The sequence below is a fragment of the Euleptes europaea genome, chromosome 3, assembly GCF_029931775.1.
Source record: "Euleptes europaea isolate rEulEur1 chromosome 3, rEulEur1.hap1, whole genome shotgun sequence".
Lineage (NCBI taxonomy): Eukaryota > Metazoa > Chordata > Lepidosauria > Squamata > Sphaerodactylidae > Euleptes > Euleptes europaea.
The window spans coordinates 120743991-120766534 of record NC_079314.1 but is presented as its reverse complement, the minus strand read 5'-3'; the positions used below and the strand labels follow the sequence as shown (position 1 = coordinate 120766534).

Sequence of the window (22544 nt, the reverse complement as noted above, 5' to 3'; positions counted from 1 at the left end):
ACCTGTATTAGTTGCCATTTGTGCGTCCTTTTAATATGATTTGAAATGTTTTTAATATAGATATCAGCGCTGTAAATAAATATTGGCAACCAAGGTCAAGTTAATTTACGACATCGTATTCCCTATTACTGTGTATGGGTGTGAAAGCTGGACAATGAAGAAAACTGATAGGAAGAAAGTAGATTCCTTTGAAATGTGGTGTTGGAGGAGAGTGTTACAGATACCCTGGACGGCCAAAAAAAAAACCCAAATCCGTGGGTTCTAGATCAAATAAGCCTGAACTGACCGTAGAAGCTAAAATGACTAAACTATTGTACTTTGGTCACATTATAAGACAAGAGTCACTGGAAAAGACCGTCATGCTAGGAAAAGCTGAAGGCAGCAGGAAAAGAGGAAGACCCAACAAGAGATGGATCAGCTCTGTAAAGGAAGCTACAGCCCTCAGTTTGCAAGACCTGAGCAAGGCTGTTAAGGATAGGACGTTTTGGAGGACCTTGATTCATAGGGTCGCCATGAGTCGGAAGCGACTTGACGTCACTTAACACAGACACATAACTGAGGCTTTTCCTACCCAACCTTTGGTTACCCAGCTTTGGTTTTAGGTTGGGTCTTTCCTTCCCCTTTTTGTTTTTTGTCATCCAGGAAAAAAAAAATTCCCACGCACAGTTTCAAGTGATACCCAGACCCTCCAGTCAACCCAAGCTGAAAAGAAGGGCCCGGCCGGGCCTCCGGCTCACCTCTGCAAGAGCACCAGGATGCTGGGGAGGAGGCTCTCGTTCTGGGCCCGGAACTTGGCCAGCGCACTCACGGCCGCTTAAAGAAGAAACAGAGCCTGTGAGTGGAGGCCAGCGAGGGCTTCTTCCAAAGCTGGACCCACCCAGAGAGCTTTTTGTCCCCCAAACGGTTCAGTTCAAAGTCTTGTGGACCCAACAAAGAATGACAATCCCCCCTCTTCCCCACAAGCCTCGCTTTTTTCATCTAGAATCATGCGCTCAGAACTTTCTTTAAAATGTATCCAGAGAAAGATGAACACATGAAGCTGCCTTATACTGAATCTGACCTTGTTCCATCCAAGTCAGTATTGTCTACTCAGACCGGCAGTGGCTCTCAAGGGTCTCAGGCAGAGGTCTTTCACATCACCTACTTGCCTGGTCCCTGTAACTGGAGATGCCGGGGATTGAACTTGGGACCTTCTGCACGCCAAGCTGGTGCTCTACCACTGAGCCACAGCTTCTCTCCAATGGCTCTCCAGGGTCTCAGGTAGAGGACTTTCACATCACCTACTTGCCTAGTGCCTTCAAGTGGCAATGCTGGGATTGAACTGGGGACCTTCTGCATGCCCAGCAGATGCTCTACCACTGAGCTACAGTTATAGCTTTACTTTCTTTTAGACTTCTACTTTGCAGGTCCCTGCTTTTCCTCTTGGGTTTGTGAGAAAAAGCCGAAGGCTCACCCACGCTTGACGCGCTGGTCCCGCGGCTCCTTAGAAACAGGAGGATATGGAACATTTCATAGGAACTGTGGGTGAGAACCAAGCAGGCATGCAGCCCCAAGGGCGACGGATGCCAGCCCCCCTCCAAAGTCTATTCCCATACCCTTCTCAGCCCCTCAAGGCATCCAAGGGTCCTACACAGCGTCAGTTCCATGCAGCTTCCCCCCCCCCCAAGGTCCACCCATGACCTCCTGGGCCGGTGTCTCCACTGGTTCCAAGCAGGTGTTACCCTCCAAGGCAGGGGCCAAGGGGGGGGGGACCGACTCACCGGCCCTCACGGCTTCGTTCTCCAGCACCACCCTGTTGAAAATGAAACGGATGTACTTGGAGGGGGCGGGGGTCCGGGGCCCCTCCTTGCCGAGCAGGTGGAGGATCTTGGTGGCCAGCACCGTGTGCTCGCAGTCCTCGATGAACTCACAGAGGTGAGCCAGGCCCGACTCTTTGCTCTCGGGGTTTTCCTCAATGATGCCGATGATGCAGTCCACAATCGCTCGCTTGTACTCAAAGCCGCCCTGGGGGAGTGGGGGAGTCATCAATCAATCATAGTTGGAAGAGACCACCAGGGTCATCTAGTCCAACCCCCTGCACATTGCAGGAAATTCACAACTGTTTCCCCACCACACCCCCAGTGACCCCTCCTCCATGCCCAGAAGATGGCCAAGATGATCTGCCTAAGGTTATAGAATCAGCATTGCTGACAGATGGCCATCCAGCCTCTGCTTAAAAACCTCCAGGGAAGGAGAGCCCATCACCTCCCGAGGAAGCCTGTTTCACTGAGGAACCACTCTAACTGTTGGAAACTTTTGATTTAATTTCAACCCATTGGTTCTGGTCTGACCTTTTGGGGGCAACAGAAAACAACTCAGCACCCTTCTCTATATGACAGCCCTTCAAGTACTTGAACATGGTTATCGTATCCCCTCTCAGTCTTCTCCTCTCTAAGCTAAACATACCCAGCTCCTTCAACCTTTCCTCATAAGACTTGGTCTCCAGACCCCTCACCATCTTTGTTGCCCTCCTCTGGACACGTTCCAGCTTGTCTACATCTTTCTTAAATTGCAGTGCCCAAAACTGAACATAAAACTGATACTGGGGTTACAGCCTGGCCCACGCGGTCACTCATGACCAGGTACACTGCCACGCTAGTTACCTATTTCTAAACGGGCAAAAATCAAGTTTGGACCTACTGGACATGCTCCTGGGGCAAGAGAAAAATCGTTCCTGGTTATGGCAGCTGCAGGCAACTAACTCATAGCCTAGATACCCTTAGGCAAAGCTGTCATCACCAAACAGGATGGAAAAGAGGAAAAGGAAGGTTCTAGTCCTCATGGATGTGGGGAGAAAATGACGAAAAGCACAAAGGTAAAGATCAGAGGAGAAGCAAATAAGGCAAACCCAAATTCATTGATTGCCTACCTCACCACTATTTTGGTCCATGCTCCAAAATGTTTTGAAGGGCTGCTAAATATTTTTCACTTTTGAACGGAATAATTTGAGGATGCAGAATGTCTCTGCAACTTCCGGCCCCCCCAAAATTGACATGCCAATTATCAGCACAGCTGAAAAGAGGTATTTTCTTTTGTCCATCCTTGATTTGTTGCCCATCAACTTCATCAGGTGTCCCCAAAGAAGAAATTCCCCTCCATCCATTTTTTCTGCATGCATAATTTACACACCTCTATTATGTCCCCCCTTAGCCTTCCTTTTCTAAACTGAAAAGCCCCAGATTCTTTAACCTGTCGTCATATGCCCAGAAGAAGAGGGGGGGAACCTTCTAGGATCCCTGGCCAATCTGGCCTGGAAGAAATTCCTTCCTGATCCCAAAGTGGTGATTGGCATTACGCTGGGCATGTGAGAAAGGGCCATGAGAGCCAAACATTGACGCAACCCTTCCTGCCCTCCCTCTCATGATCCGCCCAAGTTCACAGAATCAGCATTGCTGGCCATCCAGCCTCTGAAGGAGAGTCCACCACCTCCCGCGGAAGCTGTTCCACTGAGGAACCACTCTGACTGTCAGAAAGTTCTCCCTGATGTTTAGCAGATTACTCTTTTTGATTAAATTTCAGCCCGTTGGTTCTGGTCCGACCCTTCTGGAGCGATAGGAAACAACCTTCCCAAATCCAAAACGTTTAAATTAGCTTGTGTGAAAACGCAGTCTACTTATGTCGCACATTGCCAATATATGAGCGTCAGCCCTTACGATTGGGGTAGGCATGCAAAGCTGCCTTAGACCGAGTCAGACCCTGGGTCCCCCTAGCCCAGTTTTCCCTCCTCTAACTGGCATCAGTTCTCCAGGGTCTCTGGCAGAGAGAAACCCCTTTCCCCAGCACCAGCTGCCAAAGATCCTTTTAACTGACGATGTCAAATGCTACCTAAAGACATAAGAAAGGCCCTGCTGGATCAGACCAAGGCCTATCAAGTCCCACAGTCTGATCACACAATGGCCAACCAGGTGCCTCCAGGAAGCCCCCAAACAAGACAACTGCAGCAAAATTATCCTGCCTTTGTTAAGAACATAAGGAAAACCGTGTTGGATCAGACCAAGGTCCATCAAGTTCACAGAGTGGCCAATCAGGTGCCTCCAGGAAGCCCAGCATTGTCCTGCCTGTGTTCCACAGCACCTCATAGAATAGGCATGCTCCTCTGAGACTGAAGAGAATAGGTATGCATCATGACTAGTATCCATTTGGGCTAGTAGCCATGGATAGCCCTCTCCTCCATGAATATGTCCACTCCCCTCTTCAAGCCTCCCAAGTTGTCAGCCATCACCACACCCTGGGGCAGGGAGACCCACAATTTAACTATGTGTTGTGTGAAGAAAGACTTCCTTTTATCTGTTTTGAATCTCTCACCCTCCAGCTCCAAGTGCCCTGCCGCTGAGCAGTGACCTCACCTTTGGCTTTTCGTGCTTGACGAGTTACTGACCCCACCCCTGCAAAGATGCACACCAAAGGCCTCTGGGCCACCCCATCAGCCGAGACACCTGGCTGCAGCCAGTGACCAAACTTACATCATCCCTGAGCATGTTGGAGAGGAACGTCATCATCACAATGTGTTTGCGTGGGTACTTCTGGCACAGGGCGCTGATAGCCTGGACTACCACCACCTGCAAGGCCAGAGAAACACACACACACCCGTGAGCATGGATGAAGACCTGGAGAAAGGCTTTACAGGTGAGTTCCCTCCAGGTAGAGCCTTGATGAAGAAGAAGAGTTGGTTTTTATATGACGACTTTCTATACTACTTAAGGGAGACTCAAACCAGCTTACCATCACCTTCGTGTCCCCACAACAGACACCCTGCGAGGTAGGTGTGTCAGAGAGCTGTGACTAGCCCAATGTCACCCATCTGGGTTCATGCGGAGGAGTGGGGAAACCAACACGGTTCTCCAGATCAGAGTCTGCTGCTCATGTGGAGGAGGGGGAAATCAAACCCGGTTCTCCAGATCAGACTCCACAGCGCCAAACCACCACTCTTAACCACTACACCACGCTGGCTTGGAAAAGGACAACCCCCTTATAATGCCCCTCTCTTATCCCACAAAGGGGCCCTTTAAATGCTTGGAAAAGGATTTGCCTTTTCTCAGGGCTCCAATTAACCTCTGCTCCCCATTTAGGGAGACAGGGCCCATCAGTAAGATGGGGGGGGGGGAGGAAATCCTGACTAGCTGCCAAGACTCGCCTTGAACTCATCGGATATCTCGGACACGAAGGACGAGATCTGCTTCATGAGCCTGTCCACGCTGCTCTCGCTGCCCGTCTTCAGGAGGGTGGTGATGGCCAGGGTGGCGATGCTGCGGTTCGAGTCGGTGATCAGGTTCTCCAGGTCCAGGTTGCAGGCCGTCACCGCAGAGGGGTGCTTCATGGCCACCTGCGGGAAGCCACCCGAGAGGGCGATCAGGAGCAGCTTAAGGGACGGGAGAACCCTGCTGGGGCGGCCGGACGTCGAGCATGGAAAGCCCAGCAGCGGTGATTAAGTTATCGATGTGGTGTCACCCGGGGTGGGCTCCAAAGGTGGGGGCGCTGGGCACTCGCCGGGCCCCCAATGGCAGGCGGCCCCAACGCCATCCCCATTATCTGTTGGCATGGAGCACCCGAGACCATCGCAGGCGGTGCGAGAGAATTCTCAATTTTGCACCCATCTCTTCCAGATAGAGGGGAGCCTGTGGAAGATGCCCCGAAAGCACAGAGCTGATTCTGTTCACCATCCCCAGCCTTAGGTGTGTCAACCCATAAATAAAAATGAATACATCCAAGAGGCCACCAAAAGGGAAGTAACCAACATTTACTACAACCGGGAGCAACAACCCACCATCTAACCAGTCACTCCCCCGTGTGGTGGTGGTGGTGGAGGAGGAGAAGGAGGAAGAAGAAGAGTTGATTTTTATATGCCAACTTTCTCCACCACTTAAGGAAGACCCAAACCGGCTTACAATCACCTTCCCTTCCCCACAACAGACAACCTGTGAGGTAGGTGGGGCTGAGAGGGTTCTGAGAGAGATGTCTAGCCCAAGGTCACCCAGCTGGCTTCATGTGTAGGAGTGGGGAAACCAACCCGGTTCACCAGATTAGTGTCCACCACTCATGTTGAGCGTCCACCACTCCAAACCACCGCTCTTAACCAGGAGGAGGAGGAGGAGAAGAGGAAGAAGAGGGAAGAGGAGTTGGTTTTTATACCCCGCTTTTCTCTACCTTTAAGGAGTCTCAAAGTGGCTTACAATTGCCTTTCCTTCCTCTCCCACAACTGACACCTTGTGAGGTAGGTGAGGCTGAAAGAGTTCTGAGAACTGTGACTAGCCCAAGGTTACCCAGCAGGCTACATGTGGAGGAGTGGGGAACCAAACCTGGTTCTCCAGATCAGAGTCCACCGCTCCAAACCACCACTCTTAACAACAACACCGCGCTGGCTCTTTTTGCAGTTGACGGTGGGGATAACTGACCCAATCCTGGCAGCCATGTTTCCTTACAGCACCCCAAAGGCTTGCAAGATGGCAGAAGGGGGCACTTGGGAGCCAGAAGGCCTGTACCAGCAGCTGCTGCAAGAAACAGGACAGCTGTATGGTGCCAGCCGGGAGGGGGGGGGAGGCCAAGTGTCCACTGAGCACCTTAGTGAGCCACCACTTTCGGAAGGGCCCCCCCAAGATGTGCGTTGTGCCCTCGATATACTCACCTTGTTAAGGGTCCGCACGGCTGCATACCTCAACACAGGCTTGGAGGAACTGCAGAAGAGCTGAAGCACTAGGAAGAAGCAAGTGAGAAGAACAGAGTCAACGAGGGTTCAGCGGGGTCGAAGGCTGCGGTGTCGATCGCCTGGCAAACTATCGGCGTTGCTGGCTTTGACGAGACTCGCAGAAACCGCTTAGATGTGACTGATAGAACAGCGGGACATTTTTTTAAAAAAAGCAATAAATTAACAGAGGGGAGGATCCAGCGACAGAGCGTATGCTTTGCTTGCAGGAGGAACCGGGTGCAAATCCTCAGGGTCCCAAGGGATCTCAGGAAAGACCTTTCTCTGCTGGAGACTTTGGAGAGCTGTTCTGGGCAGGACAACTCCTGGTCTAACTCTGCTCAAGGTGGAGGAGAAAAAGGAGGAGGAGGAGTTGGTGTTTATACCCCACTTTTTTTTACCTTTAAGGAGTCTCAAAGTGGCTTACAATCTCCTTCTCTTCCACTCCCCACAACAGACCTTGTGAGGTAGGTGGGGCTGAGAGAGCTCTAAGAGATCTGCGACTAGCCCAAGGTCCCCCAGCAGGCTTCATGTGGAGGAGTGGGGAAACCAATCCAGTTCTCCAGATTAGAGTCCGCTGCTCTTAACCACTACACCATGCTGGCTCCCATGGGGACACAGCGTCTCAGGGATGTAGAAAGATTTACACTTGCACCAGCTATACCCAGTCATGAAGGGAGCTCTGACTCTCGTAACCTTATACCTCAAAAATCCTGTTGGTCTCTAACGTGCTACTGGACTGAAACCCAGCTGTTCCACTGCAGACGAAAACGGCTACCCCCAAAGTGATATCCGGAAGTCCCTTGCACCTCGTTCTCCAGGACAGAGCCGGGCTCTTCTCCTCGGCTGCGTCTCCCCAGCTCACCTGAGACGGCCGGCGCTAGCTCCCTGGCCGTGCAGTTCGGGAGGTGGATGATTGCGGAGGCCGCCTCATAGATCACCATCTCGTGCTTGTTCCGCAGGCAGCTCTCGATGTAATCGAACAGTGGGTTGTCGTGCCTGCCGCCGAGAGAGAGAACGGGCATTACAGATCACCAGAACTGGGAGCCGTTCAGAACGCAGCGTGCCTGCGGACTCGTTTATTTATTTATTCGCGTTTTTATAATCCGCCTTTCTCACACGGACTCGAGGCAGATTATACAGAGTGAGTCAGTACAGTGTACAAAACGAGACATTCAGTAACTACTGCAATAGGTTATTAGAAGCCGGGAACCAACAGAAAAACAGAAGCACAGCGTAAGTATTCACATGACACATAAACTGGTAGAGAAATTACATCAATAGGATCCTACTTACAATACGCCGTAGACAGCAGTAAAGGGCTCGTCACACGGCAATAAAGGAGAGGGGCCGTGGCTCAGTGGTAGAGTATTTGCTTGGCATGCAGAAGGTCCCAGGTTCAATCCCCGGCATCTCCAGTTAAAGGGACTAGGCAAGTAGGGGATGTGAAAGTTCGTGCCTGAGACCCTGGAGAGCCGCTGCTGGTCTGAGCAGGCAATACTGACTTAGATGGACCAAGGGTCTGATTCAGTATAAGGCATCTCCATGTGTTCGTGTGAATGTTTAGGGAAAGGGCTGTGGCTCAGTGGCCAAGCCTGTGCTTGGCATGTTGAAGGTCCCAGGTTCAATCCCCGGCATCTCCAGTTAAACAGGACTAGGCAAGTAGGTAGGAGCCCCATGGCGCAGAGTGTTAAGCTGCAGTACTGCAGTCAAAAGCTCTGCTCATGACCTGAGTTCGATCCCGACGGAAGTTGGTTTCGGGTAGCCGGCTCAAGGTTGACTCAGCCTTCCATCCTTCCGAGGCCGGTGAAATGAGTACCCAGCTTGCTTGGGGTAAAGGGAAGATGACTGGGGAAGGCACTGGCAAACCACCCCGCAAACAAAGTCTGCCTTGGAAACGTCGGGATGTGATGTCACCCCATGTGTTAGGAATGACCCAGTGCTTGCACAGGAGACCTTTACCTTTTTTTACCTTTAGGCAAGTAGGTGATGGGAAAGACCTCTGCCTGAGACCCTGGAGAGCTGCTGCCGGTCTGAGTAGACAATACTGACTTTGATGGACCAAGGGTCTGATTCAATATAAGGCAGCTTCGTGTGTTCATATACTGCGTGCACCCCGCAATCCCAGAACAGAGGAAGTCCACAGAGGCCACTATAAACCTGGAAGCCTTTAAGCCCCCCCACCCCACACACACACACAGGTTTCTGCTTTGGAATCTCCATCTAAGATTGAGCCCCTTACCCCTCTTCGGACTCTTTCAGGAGCCGGCTGGCTATCCGGATCAGCATGCAGTAGGCAAACTGGGACTTCAGGCCGGACTTCGTGAATTTATTCAGCATCTTGGAGACAGCGAGGCGGTCGTTCTTCCTGAGATTGTAGAGCAGCCCCAATGCATGGTACTGGCCAGCCAGAGGGGAAAGGGAGAACACACATTCACAAACGAGATCCACCGTCTGCACACGCCCTCGGCAGGAAGATTTGCCGTTCTCCACCGCCCAATTCATTCAAGGCTCCAGGCCTAGAAAATAACTGAATCCGCCCTTTCCCCCACTTTGATTCCTTCATATACTAAGAAGTGGCAGAGATAAATCAATTCTAATATAGAATCATAGAGTTGGAAGGGACCACCAGGGTCATCTAGTCCAACCCCCTGCACAATGCAGGAAATTAACAACTACCTCCCCCCCACATCCCCAGTGACCCCAACCCTCCCCCCACCATGCAGGATCCCACAATCAAAGCACTCCCGACAGATGGCCATCTAGCCTCTGCTTAAAGACCTCCAAAGACGGGGACTCCACCCCCTCTCCGAGGCAGCGCATTCTACCGTCGAACAGCCCCCATAGTCAGAAAGTTCTTCCTAATGTTTAGGTGTAATCGCTTTTTTATTAGTTTAAATCCATTACTCCGTGTCCTAGTCTCTGGAGCAACAGAGAACAAGCTAGTTCCCTCATCAACATGACATCCCTTCAAATATTTAAACATGGCTATCATGTCTCCCCTCAACCTTCTCTTCTCCAAACTAAACAAACCCAACTCCCTAAGTCTCTCCTCATAGGGCATGGATTCCAGACCTCTGACCATTCTGGTCGCCCTCCTCTTGGACATCTCTGAGAATGACTCGACATCTATTTGGAAGATGTATCCTCTTAAATCAGCTTCTACCAACATGAAAGAACTAGCTTATAAAATCATGAGCCAGTGGTATCTCACACCCTCTCGCCTTCATCCTATCATACCCGGGCACTCAGGTTTATGCTGGAAAGGCTGTGGTAACCCGGCTAATTTTCTACACTGCTGATGGACATGCCCAAAAGTTAGTTTGTTTTGGGACATCTTGCGAGAGACAGAATTAATCACGCAATACAAAGTCCTTCATGATGCCTTAATTGTCCTACTAGAAAAATCCAATATACAACTCTCTACCCAAAAAAGGGAACTGATTGTTTAATGTGATGCGTCACCTCTTTAGCAACTCCGCATCGCATGTTTGCGGCACGGAGGCCCAACGTTCCTGCGATCCTCGGGCGCGTACCTGCACCATGACGTTGTCGCTGGAAGCAGCCTCCTGGGCCTCATTGATCCACCGCTTGACCACGTCATAGTTGATCTTCATCATGTGCTGGAAAGCAAAGGCGGCGAATCAGAGAGCAGCGGCCGCAGCGCTCAGCTCTTGTGACCCTTTCTTACATGCCCAGGGAAATGCCGATCACCGCTTTGGGGTCAGGAAGTAACTTTCCTGCAGGTCAGATTGGCCAGGGGTCCTGGAGGCTTTTTTTTTTTTTTTGCCATCTTCTGGGCATGGAGCAGGGATCGCTGGGGATGTGTGGGGGTGGGGGGAGGCAGTTGAGAATTCCCTGCATTGTGCAGGGGGTTAGACTAGATGACCCTGGTGGTACCTTCCAACTCTATGATTCTATGATTCCTTGCTACATCTGGCTCTAGCTAGTGTATTACTTTTTTTTTTTTTGGCCGTCAACTCACAGCTGATAGCAACCCTGTAGGTTTTTCAAGGGGGGAGGACAAGGAAGAGGAGGAGGAAGAGTTGGTTTTTATATGCCAACGTTCTCTACCATTTAAGGAAGAATCAAACCGGCTTACAATCACCTTCCCCTCCCCACAACAGACACGCTGTGAGGTAGGCAGGGCAGAGAGAGCTCTAAGAGAGCTGTGACTAGCCCAAGGTCACCAGTGCAGGAGTGGGGAAACAAACCACGTTCACCAGATCAGCCTCCGCTGCTCACGTGGAGGAGTGGGGAATCAAACCCGGTTCTCCAGATCAGTGTACACTGCTCCAAACCACTGCTCTTAACCACTACACCACACTAGCTTAAGCAAGGCTTAAAAGACCATCGGCATCCGTTTTATTTAAGATTCTGCAATCCTGCATTTTGGATTCTGCACCATGAAACGTTCATGCTGCCAATGGAACAAACAGGGCAGGCACCAGTCCTCATGAGATGTGAACGCCTTTTTAACAGCATTTCAAGAGGTGGTCCTGCAACGCCCAGGGAGACGGAAGGCACGAGAACGAGAGAACGCAGCAGGGAAAAGGTGCAGCCACGCTATCTGCGAGACCAAGCTGCTTGGGTGACGCATTCAACCCTGCCCTCGAGTGCAAGCAATCCTGCCAGATGACAGCAAGCCCTCCCCCTACTTACTAAGGAAGACACCAGCGCCGAACTAGACACACTGGGGACTTTGTCAACGATGGCTTGTTTCATGTACCTCTCAATGGCCTGCAGCATCGTACCCTGGAAACCAAAGAGAGAAACCAAAGAGGTGCTTCCAGCTAATAGGTTTGCCGGAGAAAGAGCCACAGGACTAAGAGCCATGAATCGATAGTCTTCTGCAAGAGCCCTGGGGAGGGGCTGTGGCTCAGTGGCAGAGCATCTGCTTGGCATGCAGAAGGTCCCTGGTTCAATCCCCGGCATCTCCAGTTAAAGGCACTAGGCAAGTAGGTGATGTGAAAGACCCCTGCCTGAGACCCTGGAGCGCTGCCGCCTGACTGAGTAGACAATACTGAGTAGACAATCGAAGACTCAGGGTCTGATTCAGTATAAGGCAGCTTCATGTGTTCATGTGTATCTGGCAGAGACCTCCCCAAGGAGCTCCCATTCTAGTTCTTGGAAATGCCCACAAATTAACATACGGGCAGATTTCTGGAAGGCTCAAACAAAGCTCTCCATACATCACCATAAAGCCCCATAAAACTCCTGTGTCCTCTGTATGCGATGATGCAGAGGAAAGAGATACAGGAGACATTTTGATCTAATTTGGTTGGTACTAATAACCTGCCATCACCACATCCTGGGGCAGGGAGTTCCACGTTATGTGAAGAAATACTTCCTTTGATCTGTTTTGAATCTCTCACTCTCCAGCTTCAGCAGATGACCCCACATTCTGGTATTATGAGAGAGGGAGAGAAGCTTCTCCCTGTCCACACTCTCCACACCATGCGTAATTTTATAGCTGAAGCAAACAGAAATCCACTTTGCAGGAAAGGCTCCAAGGTCAGCCTTTTGTGACGGGAAGACTTACGTCCGTGATTCTGCACAGTGCTCTAATGGCCGGGCCTCGGTAGACATCTTCTTTCCCCGTCATGTCTTTGGTCAAGCTAGAAGAGTTAAGGGAAGCATCGGTGAGCAGAAAATCTTCCACGGGACACAGGGCAAGAAACAATGGACAAAATCTAGCAGGAACTTTCACGTGTCGCTTTGGAACGAACAGGAACGTGAAAACGCAGATGTTCCCTGCCATGTCATCCCGGTCCAAATCAGAAGATGGTTTTTGTTCCGATCTGCATTGGATTTGCTTTATACTTCAGTGGCTCAAAAGCCACAAAAACCTTATTTCCTGATTACTACTCCAGACTTATGAATACTTTTTGACTATGAGATATTGATAATTGTATTTATGGCTGCAATGTTACATCCCTTCATTTAAGAGGGATACATCCACAAGGATTAGTTTTCCTTGTGGATGGAAGTCTAAAACAGAGGAAGAAGGGTTGCAGTTTTATATTTTAAATGTTACCTTGCAATAACAACGCACACATATACATAAATATATGTGTATAAAATCTTTATGGCTATCTTGGAGTCTGGAATGTTGATCTTACACAAGCTGATGCATTAGGAAAGGGGGAAGAGGAGGAAGAAAAGGAAGAGTTTGTTTTTATACCCTGCTTTTCTCTACCACTTAAGGAAGAATCAAACTTGCTTACAATCACCTTCCCTTCCCCTCCCCACAACAGGCACCCTGTGAGGTAGGTGGGGCTGGGAGAGCTGTGACTAGCCCAAGGTCACCCAGCAGGCTTCATGTGGAGGAGTGGGGAAACAAATCTAGTTCACCAGATTAGCCTCCACTGCTCGTGAGGAGGAGTGGGGAATCAAACCCGGTTCTCCAGATTAGAAGAGTTGGTTTTTATATGCCGACTTTCTCTACCACAGCAGGGAGACTCAAACCGGCTTGTAATCACCTTCCCCTCCCCACAACAGACACCCTGTGAGGTAAGTGGGGCTGAGAGAATGTGACTTGCCCAAGGTCACCCAGCTGGCTTCATGTGGAGGAGTGGGGAATCCAACTCGGTTCAACAGATTAGCCTCTGCCGGTCATGTGGAGGAGTGGGGAATCCAACTTGGTTCTCCAGATCAGAGTCCACCGCTTCAAACCACCGCTCTTAACCACTACACCACACTGGCTCTCTTAGCATTAACAACATCTTCCAGCAGCAAGAACGGGTGTGACTCTACACCACGTCTGAAATGGCCCCGAGTTGAGACACCCAAATGCGGAACTTGAAAGAGCCACACGATGGGAGGAATTCAATGGCTACCCTGACCAAAGCCAGTTCCTCCAAGGCCAACCAAACACCACAAGGCCATCACCCACCAAAATTTGAAATAAAGGGGAAATAATTTTTTTTAGAAAAACAGTACCTGCTGGTGACAATGATAACATCCTCCGAAATGTTGGCCAACTCTTTGATAGTAAGGTAACACATTCTCCTTAAGGTTTGCTGCGGAATTGACAGAAGAGGAAGATTATACCAGAACACCGCCCCGAAAAGTTAAACAAAGTCATCGCAAGTACCAAAGACAGGAAGAGGGAATTAATGCTCTCTATTTTGGGAGCAGAACTAGACATGTTCGAGTTTATTGAAGGAGTCGCTACCCTGCCTTTCTATTTAAACCACTCTCGAGGAAGCTTCTAAAGCCCACCAGTAAAACATCAGGCAAAAACAGATTGCATGCCGACATCAGGACGGCAGGAATATCATTAAAGTCCTCCAGGTAACAGGGAAGAAACAATCAAACGATCTCCAAAGGCCCTCTGGAACAAGAGGGTCTTATTATGTTGGACAGGAAAGTGCCAACCGTCTGCATTACGTGGGGGCAACAATGGGAGACTTTCTCCTGCAGGTATCCCCCACCTTAATAATGCAGCGGAGAGCATCCCCAGGCAACCATCAAGTCAGACAATTGCATTTCTTATTATGTGGTGGGCCTTGCTGTGGGGGGAGGGTATCATAGCTGGCACCCTTCCTTAAAACAGAATGAAAGTGCCAAACACTGCAATCTATTCAGCAGTTTAAACTGTTGCCCTGACGCATATCCTTTTGCCCACATAAGAGACATAAGAACCGCCCTGCTGGATCAGTCCCAGGCCCATCGAGTCCAGCAGTCTGTTCACACAGTGGCCAACCAGGTGCCTCCAGGAAGCCACAAACAAAACGACTGCAGCAGCATTATCCTGCCTGTGTTCCACAGCACCTCATAGAATAGGTATGCACCTCTGATCCTGGAGAGAATAGGGATGCATCATGACTAGTATCCATTTTGACTGGTAGCCATGGATACCCCTCTCCTCCATGAACATGCCTGCCCCCCTCTTAAACCTTTCCAAGTTGGCAGCCATCACCACATCCTGGGGCAGGGAGTTCCACAATTTAATTATGCGTTGTGTGAAGAAATGCTTCCTTTTATCAGTTCTGAATCTCTCACCCTCCAGCTTCAGCAGACGACCCTGCATTCTAGTATGATGAGAGAGGGAGAAAAGCTTCTCCCTGTCCACTCTCTCCACACCATGCATAATTTTATAGGCCTCCATCATGTCTCCCCCCTCATACATCTCAAGTCCCAGGAAAAGGAAAACCCCTGTCCTTGAGGACTAGAAACTTACATCGTTGGACTGAAATAGCCTCGTCATTGCAAAGAAGGCTTCTGTGGCTTCGGTAGTTCCTAAATGTTCCCCCTGAAGAGAACGATACCATTAGAACACGTGCCAGAGAAAGTCGGCAAGCCAACAAGGTCTTTTTGCTCTAAAATGCTACATCACTGCTATTCAGTGAACTGACTCTTACGCAGGGTCTACAACGTCCGCAGAGCAGTTCTCTGCCACACACTCCTTATGCCTGCTCAAAGGCTCAGAGAGGGAAGCATCCGTCAGGGCCTGAGAGCTCTCTCTCTCTCTCTCTCACACACACACACACAAGCAAAATTGTTTTTCATCTTCAGCCATGCATATCCTTGAAGCATTTCCTGGAGAGAATTGGTATGCATCATGACTAGTATCCAATTTTACTAGTAGCCATGAATACCCCTCTCTTCCATGAACATGTCCACTCTCCTCTTAAAGCCCTCCAAGTTGGCAGCCATCACTACATCCTGGGGCAGGGAGTTCCACCATTTAACAATGTGTTGTGTGAAGAAATACTTCCTTTTGTCTGTTTTTAACCTCTCACCCTCCAGCTTCAGCAAGATGGACCAAGTCTGGAGCAAAATGCTCCCTACAGCCAGCTCTAGTCACCATCCTAGCTACAACATACAGTTCCGTCACCTTGATTTCATGCTAACAACAACTTGGCGAGGTAGGTTAAGGGGGGAGAATGGTTGGCTGCTGGTCAGACACTATCCCGCACTGGCTCCAACTCAGCTCTTCTCTGTATGCTTCGGACTGGGATGGCAACAGAGGGCATTTACCTGGTTCAGTAAGTAAAGTATCTTGGTGAGGATATGTAGACATCTCCTTGGATTTATGGGGGTCTCGTTAAAGATACGAGCCTGTATGGAAAGAACAAAAACACTGAGAGAAACAAGAGGCAGAAATTAAGGATTTTCCACCCTCCGGTTCACAGGAACCCAAAGCTCAACTCCCCAGGCGTTGAGTGGCCGTGATTTGAAGCGAAAAAAGGGAAGGGGGTATTATTCCTCAGTGCTAACTGCGGATTTTCTTTGCCTTTAATTTTTCCTGGAATAACCTAAATCAGGGGTCCCCAATGGGGTGCCTGTGGGTACCACGGCGCCTGCTGACACCTTTTCTGGTGCCCGCCAAGTGTTTTTAGGAATGTCAGTGGGGCCAGGTAGGCCTTTTGCCCAGCAAGGCTTTTGACTGACTACTGGGAAATTTGATTGGCTGTGCAAATTTTTAAAAATGTTGCTTTGGCAACAGCTGCCACCACAGCAGAAGGATCTGCACTGTGCCTCTGAAGTTAAATTGTGGCAATCATTTTGTGGTTGGCTCCGCTCCTGCTGCACCCATTTTGTGGCCAGCCATTTTGCTGCTGTGCCCACCAGGCCATATTAGAATGCCAAAAAAAGTTGGGGGCTCCTGACCTAAATGAAGATGGATCTGAGGCAGGGTTACCCCCTTCTCTCTCCTCTTCGAGGGCAGGTAATGTCATTAAAAGGGTTATCTGTACCTCCTGGAGAATAGCGCTCTTCTCCAAATGCTGGAAAGGGTTGGAGCCACTGCCTGAAAGATAAAAAAGCACCACTGGTTGTTAGCAGGGATGGCCCGAGAGAAGTTCTGGCATCACTCTCATAAACTAGGAGCTTGCCAACCAAAGAAACCCTGAAAATTTGCCTGGGGAGCTCAGGCAAGGAAACCGGTAACAGCAGACATGTGACCCCAAAAGGCAGCTTGTCCATCATGGGTCGTTTATGCATGGGTACTTTCAGTCACATTCACTCCCGGTCTATCTCAGTTGTTCCTTGGAGTTATGCATGAGTTTTCCATCCATTAGAGATGACCTCGCGGCCAGCCCTCACAAATCCCAGGACTTCCCATCCCTCCATTAACCCGATTCAGCCCGGGTGAATATCCCCATGCATAAGGCAAAGCGCGGGGCACACAAGCTTGGTTTCTCACAGCCAATTAAAAAGTAGCATGTAAAGAGGTGGGGATTCAAATGCTTTTTGCTTCCTCTGAGCTGTTTCTGAACAAAGAAAGGCTTTTTAAAACCGAGGCTTGGATTTCTCTCCCCCTTTCAGATTGTTCCATTTTTTGTTTTTTCTTCTTAAAATGCTGTTTTATGCGGCACAGTAAGCTCTACAAAGTAAGCCAATTACAAAGCAGCATTTCAAGGGGACTTGATCTGAACTTGGAGACTGCTGATGCATAGATTCCCAGCAGGAAAGTGTGGGTACAGCGAGCAACGAACCTCCGGTAGAACGCCCATGCATAAACGACCACTGTTGATCTTCTTCCCCTGCAAAGTACAAATGCAGCAGAGGGATGAGCATGTTTTTATCAAACCCTTTGTCCAAGGCACTCAGAGAGGTGAATATGCCCCTGCCCTTCCTCCATTTCATCCTTACATTTCATCCTTACCTCTTTAAGGTAGTTTCAGAGGGTAGCTGTGTTGCTCGGCAATAGAAGAGCAAGGTTCGAGTCCCATAGCACCTTACAGACCAACAAGATTTTGGGGTATGAGTTCTCAAGAGTCTAAGCGCTGTATCTGACGAAGGGATCTTTGACTCTCGAAAGCTCACATCCCAGAAATCATGTTGGTCTCTAAGGTGGTCCTGGACTCAAATTGAGCTGCTCTTTAAGACAGGTGAGGCTGAGAGAAACCAATCAGCTCACGGCCACCCAGTGAGCTTTGTGACCAAGTGGAGCTTGGAAGGGACTGTGGCTCAGTAGCAGAGAATCTGCTTGATCTGCAGAAGTTCCCAGGTTCAATCCCCAGCATCTCCAGTTAAAGGGACTAGGCAAGTAGGTGATGTGAAAGACCTCTGCCTGAGACCCTGGAGAGGAGCTGCCAGTCTGAGTAGATAATATTGACTTTGATTTTAGAGAGGGTCTGCGGCTCTGTGGTAGAGCAGCTGCTTGGGATGCAGAAGGTTGCAGGTTCAATCCCTGGCTTCTCCAGTTAAAGGGACCAGGCAAGTAGGTAAAGGTCCCCCGTGCAAGCACCGGGTCATCCCTGACCCATGGGGTTATGTCACATCCTAACGTTTACTAGGCAGACTTTGTTTCACGGGGTGGTTTGCCAGTGCCTTCCCCAGTCATCTTCCCTTTACACCCAGCAAGCTGGGTACTCATTTTATCGACCTCAGAAGGATGGAAGGCTGAGTCTACCTTGAGCCGGCTACCCGAAACTGACTTCTGTCGGGGTCAAACTCAGGTCGTGAGCAGAGCTTCGACTGCAGTACTGCAGCTTACCACTCTGCGCCACGGGGCTCCTTACCAGGCAAGTAGGTGATGTGAAAGACTGCCACCTGAGACCCTGGAGAGCCACTGCCAGTCTTTGATGGACCAAGGGTCTGAGTCTGTATAAGGCTATATAATGTGTTCATGTGAGCTCTGAAGCCACCTGTCCCTGGTCCTAGCCCAGAACTCTAACCACTACACTTATGAGCCACATGCCCAAGGCCAGAGGTGCGGACTGGCAGTAGACACAAAAACACACATGAAGCTGCCTTCTACTGAATCAGACCCTTGGTCCATCAAAGTCAGTATGTCTACTCAGACCAGCAGCGGCTCTCCAGGGTATCAGGCAGAAGCCTTTCACACCACCTACTTGCCTGGTCCCTTTTACTAGAGATGCTGGGGATAAAACCTGGGACCTTCTGCATGCTGAGCAGGTGCTCTACCACTGAGCCAAGGCCCCTAGGCAACAGTCAAAGTGTGCCCTAGAATCCACTGTAACCTGTGATGGTGACAGGCAGGCATGGAGGGATTCCTTGGCAAACCCTCTGATGTAGAAAGTATTCCTGGGAGAGAAAAACATTTTCAGATTACCACCACCAAATAAGGAAAATGGAAAAAGGAGGGCCCTGCCCCAATCTGCTTACACTCGACATTTTGCTGGTGGAGGAGGCAACAGGAGACGTCAGTCATTTACTACATTACTGTGAATGACCATCCTTGCCCCCTAAGATGGGGAGCAGAGGTTGGGGCTACCAAACCAGACGCAATCATGTGATCACTTTAAGTTCGCACATGTCACCTGCTTCTTTCAAGACTGGGTGACAGTTCTGACTACGCCCCTATGCTGAAAGGAGACAAAAAGGTAAGAGAAAGGAGGAAGCCAGGGGTGCACGCACCAAATAATTACGAACAGTGCCCCAGGACACAATGAGCTGCCTGGTCTGCCAGCTTTCCAACTGCCGGGAGTTTCTTTCAAGAATAGGTTGATATTTAAAACTACTCCCCTGTGCTGAAAGGAACTAGAAAAGTAGGAGTAAGCAGGAAGGAAAGTGTGTGCACCCTATTTTGAACACATGAAGCTGCCTTCTACTGAATCAGACGCTTGGTCCATCAGGGTCAGTATTGTCTACTCAGACCGGCAGCGGCTCTCCAGGGTCTCAAGCAGGGGTCTTTCCCATCACCTAGTGCATGCAAGGCAGGGGATCTTCCACTGAGCCATGGTCCCTCCTTATCAGGCTGCCTTATACTGAGTTGGACCATCGATCCATCAGGGCCAGTATTGTCTACTCAGACTGGCAGCAGGTCTCCAGGGTCTACCTGATCCATTCAACTGGAGATGCTGGGGATTGAACCTGGGACCTTCTGCATGCCAAGCACATGCTCTGCCACTGAGCTATGGACCCTCTCCATGGCTCTCCAGGGTCGCAGGCAGAAAAGGGTCTTTCACATCACCTACTTGCCTAGTCCCTTTAACTGGAGATGCCAGGGATTGAACCTGGGACCTTCTCCATGCCAAGCAGATGCTCTGCCACTGAGCCACTGTCCCTCTTGTTTTTATTTATATTGAGTCTTATATCCTGCCCTTCTCCCAGCTGGTCTCAGGGCAGCTCACAACATAAAAAACACAGCAGCACATAAAATTATCTGCATTAAAACCAACAGTCCCCGGGGTTAAAAACACATTTCCGGGCAGTGTTATGGAAGGCCCCTGCTGCACTAGCTTTCTACCTGCAGGGAGTTTCTGTCACGACTAGGGTGATATTTCTAACTACTCCCCTGTGCTGAAAGGAACTGGAAAAATAGGAGAAAGCAGGAAGGAAGGCGTGTGCATCCTATTTTATTTATGCTTAGTCTTTCCCCCAGCCAAAGCTGGTCTTGGGGGGGGGGGAAGGTCACGACAGATAAAACAACAACAAAAGCAACAGCAGCACATAAAATTATCTGCATTAAAAACACATTTGCGGGCAGGATGATAGGATGTCCCTGGTGCACTAGCTTTCTACCTGCAGGGAGCTACTTTTGAGATGAGGGGAATTGGGTGCAATGGGACAGAACTGATAGGTAGGAAGTATAAGAGGTGGAGGACCCCCCCCCTCAAAATAGTGGGGGGCGATGGGAAAGGGGGCGGGGCTTGAGGCAGATGAGGGGTTTCCGACTCGAAGGCCCAGGGGCCTCCCCGCTCCCCCCTAGCAACAGGCCCCAGGCCTTGACCCGGACCCCTCGCCAGCTCCTACCCGACTCCTCATCCTTCTTGTCGAACTTCTTGATCATGGCGGCGACAGCGGCGGGGTCTCGGGCCGCTCGCCTCGGCCTCCACGCTCGCAGCCCCGGCAGGAAGTCCCGCCCCCTTCTCCAAGGCGACTGTCTATTTCCTACGCCCCCCCTTGGCTGATTCGGCCGCCACTCAACATCGGGCGAGCGCCGCTGTTCCGCCTCCAAGCGCCAACCGCCTCCGAGCGCGCTACGTCATTTGCATACGCCACGCCCACCCCACCGTTAAGTACGGGGCCAGAGCGAAGGGGCGCTGCCTTCTTGATTTGCATAGGACGCGCCCCTGACGGACGGGATCTCGGCGTTGATTTGCGTAAGGACACGCCCATCTCGCCTCCAAGCTCGGCCTGGAATGAAACCGCTACCTACTCAATTTGCATACGCCACGCCCATCCCGCCTCCAAGCACCGGCAGGAATGAAAGCGCTCCCTACGCAATTTGCATACGCCACGCTCATCCCGCCTCCAAGTACTGGGCCAGAGCGAAGGCGAGCCCGCTGCTTAATTTGCATAGGACACGCCCATCTCGCCTCCAAAGGATGGACGAGATCTCTGCATTCATTTGCATAGGACACGCCCATCTCGCCTCCAAAGGATGGACGAGATCTCTGCATTCATTTGCATAGGACACGCCCATCTCGCCTCCAAAGGATGGACGAGATCTCTGCATTCATTTGCATAAGGACGCGCCCATCCTGCCTACAAGCTCGGGCAGGAGTGAAAGCCACGCCTATTCCGAAGGAGGGGGCGAAGAGAGGAGAGCCCCACTGGATGTTTAAAGGGACAGTACCCCTCTATTGGAAAAGCCACGTGGTTAATTTTCAGCCCGAGAGGAGCTGAGTTCGGATTGTAGGGTGCGTTTTTAAAATTCCTTTGGGGCAGTGATGCTTCCCATCAATAAATTGGCCGCCCCCTACTTTTCGCTTGTCTTAATTCGCTATTTTTGGACCCTAAGCCTACAATCTGTAATAGGCACCTCACCTTTAAATTATAATGTAAATTTTTTGTGGTAGTAGGTATAAGCTTCATGGCTATTTTAACCTGTTGTATGAGCTGTGGCATTATATTTTAAATTGATGTTTTAATATACTGTATACATATGTATGTATATTGTTGGAAGCCGCCCTGAGCCTGTTTTAGGATGGGAAAGGGGTAAAAATAAAATAAGAAAGAAACAAAGTTACATTGTGGAACTCCCTGCCCCAGGATGTGGTGGTGGCTGCCAACTTGGAAGGCTTTAAGAGGGGCATGGACGTGTTCATGGAGGACAGATCTACCCATGGCTACTAGTCAAAATGAATACTGGTTATGATGGACACCTATTCTCTCCGGGATCAGAGGAGCATGCCTATTATATTAGGTGCTGTGGAACTCAGTCAGGATGGTGCTGCTGCAGTCGTCTTGTTCGTGGGCTTCCTAGAGGCTCCTGGCTGGCCACTGTGTGAACAAGACTGCTGGACTTGATGGGCCTGTGTCTGATCCAGCGTGTGACCTTACTTATGTTCTTATGTAAGTAAGAAAGAAGGAGCCCCATGGCGCAGAGTGGTAAGCTGCAGTTCTGCAGTCCAAGCTCTGCTCACGACCTGAGTTCGACCCCGACGGAAGTGGGTTTCAGGTAGCCGGCTCAAGGTCGACTCAGCCTTCCATCCTTCTGAGGTCAATAAAATGAGTACCCAGCTTGCTGGGGGTAAAGGGAAGATGACTGGGAAGGCACTGGCAAACCACCCCGTAAACAAGGTCTGCCTAGGAAATGTCGGGATGTGACGTCACCCCACGGGTTGGCAATGATCTGGTGCTTGCACCTTTACCTTTTTAAGTAAGAAAGAAGCCAGACAAATTAAGGGAGCCTCCATTGGAAGAGGCAGTGTATCAGTTGTCGGGAAGGGGGAGGGGTACACTGTTGCCTTCGTATCCAGCTTGGGTACTGTGGGAAACAGGATGCAGGACTGGGTGGACTTTTGGGCTGACACCGCAGGGCTCTTCCTGCTTTCAGCAGAACAGCTAGCACCGTGCAATATGTAGAAAACAATGCTACGTGCATGAACTGGCTCGGAAGAAACCGTTTTTGATCCCCTTGTTTCTGACACATAGGAAATTTGGGGTCCAGTTGCAGTTATAT

General features: G+C 50.3%; 1 protein-coding gene across 1 annotated transcript in view; it reads right to left on the bottom strand.

The window, feature by feature from the left end:
- Positions 1-20437, bottom strand: part of COPG2 (COPI coat complex subunit gamma 2) — a 32907-nt gene extending 12470 nt beyond the window's left edge. The window contains exons 1-15 of the mRNA XM_056847147.1: positions 20390-20437; positions 16423-16475; positions 15704-15784; positions 14904-14975; positions 13661-13740; positions 12261-12336; positions 11381-11473; positions 10255-10341; positions 8961-9118; positions 7584-7717; positions 6662-6729; positions 5174-5362; positions 4503-4598; positions 1761-2004; positions 738-813 (exon numbers count right to left, since the gene is read on the bottom strand). Coding sequence (XP_056703125.1) covers positions 738-813; positions 1761-2004; positions 4503-4598; positions 5174-5362; positions 6662-6729; positions 7584-7717; positions 8961-9118; positions 10255-10341; positions 11381-11473; positions 12261-12336; positions 13661-13740; positions 14904-14975; positions 15704-15784; positions 16423-16475; positions 20390-20426 — 1544 coding nt within the window. The 5' untranslated portion in view covers positions 20427-20437. The remainder of the gene's footprint in view (positions 1-737; positions 814-1760; positions 2005-4502; positions 4599-5173; positions 5363-6661; positions 6730-7583; positions 7718-8960; positions 9119-10254; positions 10342-11380; positions 11474-12260; positions 12337-13660; positions 13741-14903; positions 14976-15703; positions 15785-16422; positions 16476-20389) is intronic.
- Positions 20438-22544: the final 2107 nt, after the last annotated feature.